At 41.6% G+C, this 13,469-nt stretch overlaps 1 protein-coding gene across 1 annotated transcript; it reads right to left on the reverse strand.

The window, feature by feature from the left end:
- Positions 831-10,661, reverse strand: KRT20 (keratin 20). Its single transcript, XM_005693793.2, has 8 exons — positions 10,211-10,661; positions 7,694-7,776; positions 5,939-6,095; positions 5,440-5,601; positions 5,138-5,263; positions 3,086-3,306; positions 2,103-2,134; positions 831-1,596 (listed from the first exon to the last, which is right to left on the reverse strand). The coding sequence occupies exons 1-8, from the start codon at positions 10,598-10,600 to the stop codon at positions 1,499-1,501; spliced, it is 1,269 nt and encodes a 422-aa protein (XP_005693850.2). The 5' UTR covers positions 10,601-10,661; the 3' UTR covers positions 831-1,498.

Raw genomic sequence — 13,469 nt, forward strand, 5'->3', positions numbered from 1 at the left:
CCTGGAAACATTTGCAAGGCAGTTATTACTCACAAAAATGCAAATTTAGTGAGATGTAGAATTTAGAAGTCTCACTAGAACACAGTATGTGACCTTTCGTATCTGGTTTCTTTCACTTAGTATCATGTTTTTAAGGTTCATCCCTGTTGTAGCCTGTGTCAGCACTTCATTCCTTTTTGTTGCAGAATACTGTTCTGTTGTGGGGCTTCCTCAGAGGCTCAGGGGTAGAGTACCCTTCTGCCAATGCAAGAGACACAGGAGTCAGAGGATTTGATCCCTGGATCAGGAAGATCCCCTGAAGGAAGGCATGGCAACTCACTTCAGTATTTTTGCCTGGAGAATCCCGTAGACAGAGGAGCCTGGCGGGCTACAATCCTGACTCACGACGAGTCAGACATGCCTGGCGTGGCTGAGCACGCAGCACTATTCTGTTGCTGAGGTCTACCACATTTTGTGTATCTGTTCATCAGGTGATGGGCGGCGTTTGAGTTGTTTCCATTTTGGGGCTGTTAAAAATACTGCTGCTATGAACATTTGTATACAAAAGAACACATTGTATGATTCCGTTTATATGAAATGTCCAGATTAGGGAAATCCATAGAGGGAGGAAGTGGATTAGTGGTTTTCAGAGGTTGAGGGGAAGAGGTATGGAGGGACTGCCAAAGGAGCTTCTTTTTGGAGTGATGAAAATGCTGTAAGATTAGATAGCGGCGATAGCTGCACAACTCTGTGAACATGCTAGAGACAGCTGAATTGCATACTTTATTATAAAAAATAGTGAGAAACATTTCATAATATACGATTACCGCATAAAGAAAGAGAGCACCCGATGATGATTTATGCAGTTTATTATCATAAGGAGAAGCATTCTGCCTTGAGAAAGGTTTTGCTAATTTTGTTTTCAGTCTATTCCCATTTCAAGCATAATGTGCTTCATTCTTATTCTGCTCAGCGTTTATGATCGGAATTTGACTGTCAAATTATTCAGAGCCGAGCTGAGTTTTAAAGACAGCCAAGACGATAAGGGGGGAAGCAAATATAATTTAAAGCTAGCAGAATTATACTGATATTAAAAATTCAGTGAAATTAATCAAGAAATTGACTCAAGAATCCAGGAAACCCTGAAAGGAGATTTTTGCAATTCAGAAATGGGAGGCGTTAGAGAGGTTCATTTGTAGTTTGCATACCCTCCTCTGCTTTGTAAGGTTTAGTAATGATATTAGGTGGTCTATAGCTTGTGATTAATGCGTTTTGTGTTAAAGGTGGCAGTAATGATATTTTAAATATCCCAGTGATCATTGGATTTCATTTTTGCTCACAGCTTCTCTGAGTAAAACATTTATATTCAATTACAGAGACTAGTAAATGGACTCCCTTCTCCCTGCTCTAATCACCAAGAAATATTAATAGTGCTTTCTGATGCCAGTTTCTTGAAGGGAGTGAAAGTTATAGCTACATTTCTTTCGAAACCTCAGCAGCATCACTTTCTGCCAGCCCTTCATATATTTTCTTCCATTTCTTTGACTTCAGATGACACAACCTTGCCATCCACTACTTCTTGTACGACTGTCTTAATCTTCCTGGTTTTCTTTATATCTGAATTGAGATTTAAATATAAAATGTTAATTCAAACCCAAGACGCTACTATTTTAGAATACTCAGCTTTAAATTACTATTTTGTATGTATTTCCTTCCTTTAGAAAGGAGTTGAACCCATTCTCTTTCTGAAATGATCTTAAGTCCATTTTCTAAATAAATGAGAAAATTTTTCTACTCTCCCCATTCCGCACAAAAGAAATATGTCATATTGAATTAAGTAAAATGCACATTTTCATCTTGTTTTTCTCTTTTAGGATCTTAGGATGTCTCAGGACAGTAATAAGAGCCTGGGCCAAGAAAATCACCCCATCAATGGGAATGTGAGAAATTTCCCATATGGAGGATTTCTTTATATGATGTGCCCTGAATTCAGAATCCGTAAGATGACATCTGTTTACTTAAGAGCCAACTTTCCTTCACTTTTCACCAGTGGCAGATAAGTGGTAAACTACTGAGTGAAAATTCAGTCTTATAGGAAATGTGTAAGAATTTAGAATACTTACCTCTCTCATCCAGAGTGCTTAACTGATATTCTCTAGTTTTGTTTTTCGTTTTTTTGAGAAAAAGGAAAAAAAAAAAAAAAGAAAAACAGAAAAATGTGTTATTACCATTTTGCAAATGAAATGCTCTCCTGCCTGTTCTGCTTAAAAATAAAGTCTGAGTGATGTGTGTTTTACTACTGTTTGTCTTTCCCCCCTCTTTGCAGTGCTTGCTCCTTCAAGCTGGAGTGTCTTACTTTCTAACTTGAAAAATCCATAGCTTCAGAAATGACTGGTTTAACATACACTAGGGATCTCTAATTACTAGAAGTTTCTGTAATTAAAATAACAGAATTATGAAGGCGGTTTACATCTTGTGTTCTTTTGTTGCCTTTCGTGGGGGTGGTATTTGAAGACAGTAGCTGCTGCCACACTGATGATTCTCAGACTGGTTCCCACAGACCTCTGCGGACTGTTTTTCAATTCATGATCTTGCAGTGAGAACTCTAAAAAGCTATAGTGCTTTCACTTGGAACTCTGCTCAATGTTATGTGGCAGCCTGGATGGGAGGGCAGTTTGGGGGAGAATGGATACATGTATATGTATGGCTGAGTCCCTTCGCTGTTCACCTGAAGCAATGACAACATTGTTAATTAGCTATACTCCAATAAAAAATAAAAAGTTTAATAAAAAATTATAGTGCTTTCAATTATGTATCAATCATAATAATTAACACAAGCATATCTGTATCGGATATGCTTAACCATCTTCTATCTCAGTCCTACAGCATGACCTGAAGCACAAAGGATTAGTATTTTTTTGGGAGGTGTGCATACTGGTTGGTAAATTTTTGTTTTGTTGGTGTTGTTGGTGGGGGTGTGTGTAGTTGTTTTTCAGCTAGGGATTACATTGGTGCTGGGGAAGGAGTTACAGAGTTTAAGGTATGGACATTAAAACAGAATAGCAGATGGACATCGACATCTATCCTTTGATTCTAAGAGCCTTACTTGACATCTTCTCCTTCCAGAAGACGGCGGTAGGTAGCAATTTCCTGCTCAAGCCGGATCTTTATGTCAAGGAGGATATTATATTCATGGATCTGGCGTTCTGTGTCCATCCGAACCTGCACCAGTTGGCCCTCGAGGGAGTTTAGCTGTGCCTGGATTGTGGCCAAGTGGCTACTATAACGAGCATTGGTCTCCTGTAGTGTATGCTCCAAAGCTTCTTTCTATGAGCACAAGAAAAAGTAGATGCTTCTTATTTGAGGATCTGATTTAAGAGGTGCCTCGATGGTAATTTCTCTTGAGAAGAATTCTTTTATCTAGTCATTGTGGGAATCATGCATATTTCTAGCTTTATCTCTCACTTCTTCCAACTAGACAGCCTCAGCTAATCAACAGGGATCACTGGCTGTTCAGGTTTTTGTTTGTTTATTTGAGTTTGCACTCTGTGGTATATGTATTTTTGTTCTCTGTATTTGCTTCTCCTCACTGTGATTTGTAGTGCCTTTCCATTAGGAGGATTGGACTTGCTAAACCTGTTGATGGTAGGCTTGGTTATGTGAGTTTCTTTGGCTAATGAAATGCAAGTGAAACTGACCAATGCATTTTATGAGGAGACAGCTTTAAGAGCTATCACGTAGTCTAGCTATTGCCCCTTTCCTTCTGGCACAACACTGGCATGTCCACTTACCCTGGAGTGGAAAAGTCATGGAGCAGAGCTGAAGCTAGCCCATGATGGATGTAGTGCTGTTGTCACAGGGAAGAACAAAATCTGACTACATGTTGGATCTGTTTCTTTTACTTTAACCTTTGCTTCCTGTTGCTATTGTTCACTGTCTTATCCATAATGGCCTGCCTCAGGGAACCATGCCTGTCTGCCTGAATGTTAAACCAAATTGCCTTTGCTTAAGGAAACATCCTTATCCTGTCCACCTGTGGTGGTTTAGACACTAAGTAGTGTCCGACCCTTGCAACCTTATGGACTCTAGCCTGCCAGGCTCCTCTGTTCATGGGATTCTCCAGGCAAGAATACTGGAGTGGGTTGCCATTTCCTTCTCCAATGCATGCATGCATGCATGCTAAGTCGCTTCAGGGATCAAACCCGGGTCTCCTGCATTACAGGAAGATTCTTTACTGATTTCCCTGGTGGCTCAGATGGTAAAGAGTATGCCTGCAATGCGGGAGACCTGGGTTCAATCCCTGGGTCAGGAAGATCCCCTGGAGAAGGAAATGGCAACCCACTCCAGTGTTCTTGCCTGGAGAATCCCATGGACAGAGGAGCCTAGCAGGCTACAGTCTATGGGGTTGCAAAGAGTTGGACATGACTGAGCAACTTTACTTTCACTTCTTTACTGACTTAACTACAAGGGAAGCCCTGTCCACCCATATGTAAATGACTACAAGAAAGAAGAGATTAACAGCCTTCCCGAGGCTAAACATTCAAGGAGATATTTGTAAGACTTATGACCTTTTTACTTTGTTTCCTCACCTCCTCCCCATCTCTGTTCTATGAAAGAAACTGGCATCCAGACCCCCGATGAGATGGTTATTTTGAGACATTAGTCCACCATCTTCTCAGTCTGCCAGCTTTCCAAATAAAGTCTTTATTCCTTGTCTCAACACCTGGACTCTGATTTATTGGCTTGTGTGGTGAATAGAGTGAGCTTGGACTGAGTAACAGTTATTGTAAGCCATTGTGATTTGAAGGCTGTTACCACAGCATAATTCATCATGAGCTGACTGATATGCTTAGCCTGGAATGTCTTGTCCCCTCTTCTCCAATTAAAAATTGTGCCTTACTCTTTCCAGTCTACTTTAAAGGCCACTTTTCCTATGACATCCTCCAGCTCTACTTTGACCTCTGCATTCTTGCAGTGTCTTGTCCTTCACTTTGACTTCTTTCTGTCTTTTCATTATCATCAGCTGTTTGATGTGTTTTCCTGACTGCTCTGCAAAGGGAGGGATTATTTCTTATAGGTACTTGCATTTCCAGAGTTCCTGATACAGGCGCTTAGTAAACACACACCCCATGAGAGTTGAAAGTTAGATGTGCTTTACCATGCTGAGAAGAGACTGGAGCTCTATTTCCAGGACCTGGTGGGTGTGTCTCTGCTCTTTTATTTGATCCTTGTTTCCTTTTAACTCTTCAGTGCTCACTGTGACTTGCTTTTGCAGATCATTAATCTAAAGTTCCAAAATGAAAAAAAAAAAAAAGGAATGAAAGAAAGAAAATAAGGAATAAAGGGAGGAAAGAATGGAGGGAGGGGTGGAGGGAGAGAGGAAGGAAGGAAGGAAATGAGTTATCTGTTATGGAAGACAGCTTCCTCACATTGGCTTACCCATTAGAATTATGCTATTACCTGTATCTCAAACTGTTCTTTGGCTTTCTGAAGGTTCTCTTGGGCCATGGCATCATATTTCTGCCTCATTTCATTCATGATGGCACCGAGGTTCAGGCTTGGAGCAGCATCCACCTCTACATTTACATTATTGCCCAGATGAGCACGTAGGCTCCTCACTTCCTACAGGGGTGAAAATTCCAATTGATTATAGTCTGAAGTACCTTCTCAGATGAGGCTATGCAGAAAAGACATAGTAAATCTTAAGGCTTCTTTCCTTGGGGATGAGTAATAGAGAAAGAAAACAGCTTAGCTAAGGCTTATTATGGTTCAGAGACTGCTCCAGGTCATTTAAACCTGGCAGCAGCCAGATTGAAAAGATGTTAAGGCTCCTGTTAATCTTGTTGTCATCGTTTTCACCACCACCACAATCACCACATCTTCCTCTTTTTCCTCCTCCTCCTCATTATTATTAGAGCCATTCTATCATTTCCAACACTGCTTCTGAATATTTTCTCACCTCCTCATGTTCTTTTTGGAGGAGATGCAGGTCTTTAGTCAGCTCTTCAATTTGAACCTCCAAGTCTGCCTTCTTTAGAGTTAAGTCATCAAAGACCATTTTCAGGCCATGAATATCAGCCACCACTGTTTGGCAAATCCTCTGCTCAGCTTCATACCTGTGGATTAAGTAGTATGGAGAGATAATTGAGTTCTTCTTAAGCCATTATAGAAGAGATGATCTTAAAATGACAGTAAGATCAATCTTTATGTGGTATAAGAAGAGGTCATTGTGTCTCGATACGTTTGGAAATGTTCTGGAGAACCTTGGACTCAGATCACTTGCTTCATAGGGTAGTCTCTGTGATTTGGGGTGATTGGTAAAATAACACTCTGAAATTACTTTTAAAATTTCTTAAATTCTGGAATATATTGTTTTAAAACTTAAAAATTGCTCTAATTACTGTGTTAGCAAAGGGTTCACATTATTGATATTAAATAATGGTTAGTAGAAAGACTCACAGACTTAGAGAATGAATTTTTGGTTGCCAGGGGTGAAGATGGAGGGAAGGAATAGTTAGGGAGTTTGGACTCGACATGTACATTGCTGTATTTAAAATGGATAACCAACAAGTCTTTTTCCTACTTGTTGGTTAGCACAGAGAATTCTGCTGAATGTTATCTGGTAGCCTGGATGGGACGGGAGTTTGGGGGAGAATGGTTATATGTATATGTATGGCTGAATCCCTTTGCTGTCTACCTGAAACCGTCATAACATTGTTAATTGGCTATACTCCAAGATAAAATAAAAAGTTAAAAAGTTAACTAAAAATTGGTTAGATTTACTTAATGAATGAACATGACCAGTTTATTTTTATTACTTTGTAAAAAGATGCAGCCAAAGTGAATTATCTTAAAAATTCATGCATTCTCTTCTATGACCTTATATATTCCCATTTTTATTAAAATAGTAAACTTTAAGAAGTGATAATGCAATGAGACTCCCAAATGCTGACTGGAATTAATGAACTTTCACTGCTTTCATTTCCAGATCTGCTTTCTCATTTCTTTCTTTTTGATCCCTTATAGCATTATAATGCTGTGCTTTTAAACCACAAAAGGCTCTTCAGTGCCAATGTATTGTACAAATTCAGGATGAGGAAGCCCTAGTGTGGAAGCAGTTATGAGGAACAGCTCTGATCGCATGTAACGTGATGTGACTGCAAGAAAGTGAACACAACTTGAACTGCTTTAATCAACCTGGTTCTGTGGTTGGTCAGACCTTACTGTAAAACACTGTCAAACTGGAAGGATGAAGAGTCACCCCTGGAGCTTCGGTCATTTACTTGAAGGAACATGGATGACTCAGAGAATCACTAAGCGCAGATAAATGACTCTCTAGATAACAAAAGGGTACAGGCAGGAGGGAAGTTGTAAACTGCCTTCCTATTACTCCGAAGAGCAGAATTAGTTTCAGTAGGTGAAAAGATAGAACTAAAAAAGAATGTTCTAGCAATCAGAGCTGACCAAGGAGAACAGTAGTAATTACTAGAGGTGTTCATTTACTCTCTGGGCGACCGTATCTTAGGACTATGGGAGGAGAAGTCCAGTTCTGATGCTAGATCAGAAAGCTTCTAATACCCTTTTAACGCCAAGGTTCTGATACTATTCAGTGGGAGCTCCTTTGCCAACAATGCTGTAGGGAGTCAAGTGTCATGAAGGACCACTGAAAGGCCCTCCTTTTCAGGAAGTGTCAGCATGGTATCAGAGAACCTACTTCAGCCTGAAGTCCTCGACAGCCAGTTTAGCATTGTCGATTTGCAGGACACATCGAGCATTCTGCAGCTGAGCATCTTTAATCTGGAAAATACGCCAGAAAGAGTGACATTTTCAACTGGACAGAAGTCTAAAATTATTGAGTTGATCCTCAGATACAGCCTCTCTGGAACTGAAGACAATGTTCATCTCAGGGACTGCCACATGAAAATAGAAAGGAGAAATATTGGGTTGGAGCTTTAATACAATAGATTCATAAAATGCAACTTGAGTCCTGAGGGTTTGGTCAGTTTCCGTATGATTCTACAAACGAAGAGCTTAATTCAACTTGAGCCATCAGAACTTACTGAGAGCCTTGTCTTTGATGTTCCTGCCTAGAACCTTCCTGTTAGCCCCATTCACTTGGTGAGCTCCTCTCTCCTCTCAGCCTCAACATCATTGCTTCAAGGAAGCCTTCACTGGTTTCCTCAAAACAGAGCTGGATGAACTGCCTGTGCTTTCACAGCCCTACATAGCCCTCCCTTTATCCTTCCACATGGGACAATGTTGCCTTTGTCCATATTTGTTTCCCCCAAGTCACCTTAGGGCTTCCCTGGTGGCTCAGATGGTAAAGAATCTGCCTGCAATGTGAGAGACCTGGGTTTGATCCCTGGGTTGGGAAGATCCCCTGCAGGAGGGCATGGCAACTGACTTCAGTGTTCTTGGCTGGAGAATCACCATGGACAGAAGAGCCTGGCGGGCTATGGTCCATGAGGTCTCAAAGAGTTGGACATGATTGAGTGACTAGGTACAGCACACAAATCACATTATGTTCACCATCATCTTTCCCAGTGCCAGCTGTTGCTGCTGCTGCTGCTGCTGCTAAGCTGCTTCAGTCGTGTCCGACTCTGTCTGACCCCATAGACCCACCAGGCTCCCCCATCCCTGGGATTCTCCAGGCAAGAACACTGGAGTGGGTTGCCATTTTCTTCTCCAATGCATGAAAGTGAAAAGTGAAAGTGAAGTCGCTCAGTCGTGTCCGACTCTTAGCAACCCCATGGACTGCAGCCTACCAGGCTCCTCCACCCATGGGATTTTCCAGGCAAGAGGACTGGAGTGCGGTGCCATTGTTTTCTCTGAGTGCCAGCACTTAGTGTCTATTAAACACTGGCTGAATGAATGCACACTTGCTATGTGGTGTTAACTTGTGTAGGCACTGGGGCTGTTGCGATGGCAAAGTCCCTGATCTTAAGAAGTGGTTACCTAATGGATGAATCCTCTAAGATGCATATAGATCAGAAGTCTGCTTGTAAAAGATGCTACGAAGGCATGTCTCTTTCAGTAGATCTAGTCCTGGAGAGAGCAGTCTTCTTTCACATACTGGGCCCGCTCAGGTAACATTTGGCTGTGCCTGTGTGTTTAGGATGGCCTGAAATAGCTTCATAAACGTGAATCATGCAATGGCTAGGGGAGAATGGTTGGCTGATTTTGAATATTTTAGTAAGAGCCTGAGAAAAATGAGCTGTTGGCAGAGGGGCAATTTAAACACCTTTGCTTTCACATGCCCACAGTTCCAGAAATCCCAAAGTAACTTCCTGTAGAATCAGATAAATTGCACTGATGTTTAATATAATGCAAGAAAAGAGAGACTTGCTGGCAAGTAAGTAGCCTTTGCTCTAAAGAAAGAGGAATGTTAAAACGGAAATGAGAATGAAAGGAACAATTTTCTTGATTAGATAAGAATTTTAAACCAGAGTAAGTGTTCTGTGTCACATTTGACATCTTCAGTTAGGAGCAAAGTCTTCTTTAATTCCACGTTATTGATAAAATGGAGCACTCCACCTTTCTGGTATGACATGGGAGCAGGTATGATTGCACTAAATTTGAATTGGGGCAATAAAACATTTTATGACTGTTGAAGTGGTTTCTGAACTGCTTGGTGAATGAATGATGATCAGATTATTAAACATTTTAAGAGTATTTTAAAACCCGGATATCATTAAGACCTATGCCCCATCCCCATTACCACCTTGAATCATTTCATCATTGAAATTTGTGATCCAGTATTCTGACACTTGTGGAGATTCCCTGGTGGCTCAGACAGTAAAGATTCTGCCTGTAATGCAGAATACTCAGGTTCAATTCCTGGGTTGGGGAGATTCCCTGGAGGAAGGCATATTCATTTGGAGGGCAACCCACTCCAGTATTCTTGCCTTGAGAATCCTATGGGCAGAGGAGCCTTGCAGGCTACAGTCTCTGGGGTTGCAAAGACTGGGACACAACTGTGCGACTAAGCGTGCACACACACACACACACACACACACACACACAAAGTCATCCTATTATGTAGTCAGATTCTCTAGCAATAAGGGTAGATGGCATATAAAATATAGCATATAAAAATATGCCATCTTTATAGATGTGGCATTTAAGCCTAATTTGCTTCACAGTGCCCATTTGGACCACCCAACATATATGCCCTTCTTGACGTATGATACAGCTAGACTGTGGAGAAGAAAGCAGAAGTATCCTGGCTCACCTGATCTCGCAGCTCTTTGATTTGTTCCAAATATGCACTGTGGTCCCGACTGGTGCTAGGTGTGTTGGTTTCATACCAATGCTTGATCTGCTGTTCAAGGTGGGAGTTGGACTGCTCCAGTGACCGCACTCTTTCTAGGTAGCTTGCTAGGCGGTCATTCAGGTTCTGCATGGTCATCTTTTCATCGCCAGCCAACAGGTTTCCTCCAGCAGGGTCGCTCCCATAGTTTAGCATGTGTCTAGACGTCGAGATGCGGGTGCCGTGGCCTCCAGCCCCTCCATACACGCTGGGTGCAACCCCCCTCCTATATATGGACCTGCTCATGCTGAGCGCAGGGCCCTGGGAGGAGGAACTCAGGCTTCGATGGAATCTTCTCTGATTGAAATCCATTGGGGGTTCTAGGAGGAAGCAGCTGTTGTAGCTTCAGGATGGATGGAGCAGAGTCCGTCTCTTGGTTGCGGATGAGCTGACCTTTTATAGAACTCACAGGAGAAACGCCTCCTCTGCTGACATGTCACTTTACGATTGACACAATCCACCTTGCCTTGCCTCTTTTCTTTCCCCTTTGTACAGCAGTCTATTTAATACCATTCCAGAAATTACCACTAGAGGCCTTTCTCAGAGGCTTTTTTCAGGAGTGATTTCTTTTTTCAACAGAGGAAACAAAGGGAAACTGGAAAGTATTGTTTTAGCCTTTGCACCTGCCTCGGCACATTTTCTTTCATCCTAATGTACACATAAAGCATATTTGCAATCTCCATGAATAATTTATCTGAAAATAAAGATGTGTGTACGTAATAGTAAGTCACACTAATGATAAAAAAACAATGTTTAAAAATGAAAAAAAATTGAAAAAAATAAATTTCAATTATACAGTATAGCATTATCAACTACAGTCACCATGTTTTAAATTAGGTCTTCAGAACTTACTCATCTTACAACTGAAAGTTTACATCTGTTTACCAGCCTCTTCCATTGACCTCATCCCTCCACCCTCCAGCCCCTGGCAACTACTTTCCTACTCTCTTTTCCATGAGTTTGACTTTTTTTCTTTAAGGTTCCACATGTAAGTGATACCATGCAACATTTGTCTTTCTTGGATATTTCACTTAGCACAATGCCCTCAAGTTCTATCCGTGATGTTTCATGTTCTTATATTCTTCATTATCCATTCATCCATTAATGGACACTTGGGTTTTTCCACGTCTTGGCTACTGTGAATAATGCTTCAATGAACATGAGAGGGCAGATATCCCAGAGACAGTGATTTCATTTCTTTTGAATATATACCCAGAAGTGAAATTGCTGGATCAGAGAGTAGTTCTATTTTTAATTTTTTTGAGGAACCTCCATATTGTTTTACACAGATGCTGTACCAATTTACATTCCCACTAATAGTGCACCAGTGTTCTCTTTTCTCCACATCCTCACCAGCACTTGTTATACTGTCTTTTTGATGATAACTATTCTAATAAGTGTGAGATCATATCTCATTGTGGTTTTGATTTGCATGAGAACAGTGGTATTGATAATTCACTCTTCAGAATCTCTGTTCTATGTTTTTTTGGGGGCTAAGTTTATCCTGTTAAAGGGTCATATATTAGAAGACAATTAAAATACTTCATACAACCACAAATCTCAAATATTTAAAGCAGGAATAAGACACTTATTCTTTTTTTTTTTTTTTAAGACACTTATTCTTTTGGAGATAAAATTTAGGGAAATGAATTAAATGAATGTAGGTGGATATATGCAGGTCAGGAAGCAACAGTTAGAACTGGACATGGAACAGTAGACTGGTTCCAAATAGAAAAAGGAGTACGTCGAGGCTGTATATTGTCACTCTGCTTATTTAACTTTTATGCAGAGTACATCATGAAAAACGCTGGGCTAGAAGAAGCACAAACTGGAATCAAGATTGCCAGGAGAAATATCAATAATCTCAGATATGCAGATGACACCACCCTTAGGGCAGAAAGTGAAGAGGAAATAAAAAGCCTCTTGATGAAAATGAAAGAGGAGAGTGAAAACGTTGGCTTAAAGCTCAACATTCAGAAAACGAAGATCATGGCACCCGGTCCCATCACTTCATGGGAAATAGATGAGGAAACAGTGGAAACAGTGTCAGACTTTATTTTGGGGGGCTCCCAAATCACTGCAGATGGTGACTGCAGCCATGAAATTAAAAGACACTTACTCCTTGGAAGGAAAGTTATGACCAGACCAATCTAGATAGCATATTCAAAAGCAGAGATAGTACTTTGCCAACAAAGGTCCGTCTAGTCAAGGCTATGGTTTTTCCAGTGGTCATGTATGGATGTGAGAGTTGGAATGTGAAGAAAGCTGAACGCTGAAGAATTGATGCTTTTGAACTGTGTTGTTGGAGAAGACTCTTGAGAGTCCCTTGGACTGCAAGGAGATCCATCCAGTCCATCCTAAAGGAGACCAGTCCTGGGTGTTCATTGGAAGGACTGATGCTGAAGCTGAAACTCCAATACTTTGGCCACCTCATGTGAAGAGTCGACTCAATGGAAAAGACCCTGGTGCTGAGAGGGGTTGGGGGCAGGAGGAGAAGGGGATGACAGAGGATAAACTGGCTGGATGGCATCACCGACTCGATGCACATGAGTTTGGGTGAAGTCTGGGAGTTGGTGATGGACAGGGAGGCCTGGTGTGCTGAGATTCATGGGGTCGCAGAGAGTCAGACATGACTGAGTGACTGAACTGAACTGAGGTGGATAGATGATTTTGAAGTCCCCCGCCCAGATGTAATGTCCTAAGACTAAACAAAGTGTTTAGCTTTCTCTGTCATTGCCTGGCTTTAGGTCTTCTTCTCTAGAGACTTGGAATAGATACTATAGATTTTGCGCCTGACCTGGTGAATGGGGAAATCTCTCGCTGGGTAAGGTCAGTGTGACACTGTGTGACTGACTCTGCTCCAGCCATCCTAAAGCTACCACTGTTCCCTCCTAAAATCCTCAGTGTATTTCACCTGCAGAAGCGTGCACAGAAGCCGGATCTTTCCCACGTCTCCATACTGACAGCGTGAGCGGAACAATTCCATGCACGGGAAGGAGTGTGTGCGGTGCCTTGTGGCTACACCCTGCCTGCACAATTGGACTGGAAGCCACTGCAGGTGTGTTGAGCTCCATGCTCATTTGAGCTGGGGGTGTGGTCTCACCGGTGGGGATCCGAGGAACGGGATTTGTTTGCTCCACCTCATTCAAACTCCCTGACCAAAAAAATTCATACCTCCCCT

Source organism: Capra hircus, chromosome 19, assembly GCF_001704415.2.
Source record: "Capra hircus breed San Clemente chromosome 19, ASM170441v1, whole genome shotgun sequence".
Taxonomy (NCBI): domain Eukaryota; kingdom Metazoa; phylum Chordata; class Mammalia; order Artiodactyla; family Bovidae; genus Capra; species Capra hircus.

What these genes read in the sequence shown, in the direction of transcription:
- KRT20 (XM_005693793.2), bottom strand. Translation starts at nt 10,600, where the DNA reads ATGGATTTCAATCAGAGAAGATTCCATCGAAGCCTGAGTTCCTCCTCC. An exon ending in AAGAACAGTTTGAGATACAG is followed by an intron (nt 5,264 to 5,439) that starts GTAATAGCATAA and finishes TTGGAACTTTAG; the next exon opens with ATTAATGATCTGCAAAAGCA. An exon ending in CTGGAAGGAGAAGATGTCAA is followed by an intron (nt 2,135 to 3,085) that starts GTAAGGCTCTTA and finishes AAACAAAACTAG; the next exon opens with AGAATATCAGTTAAGCACTC.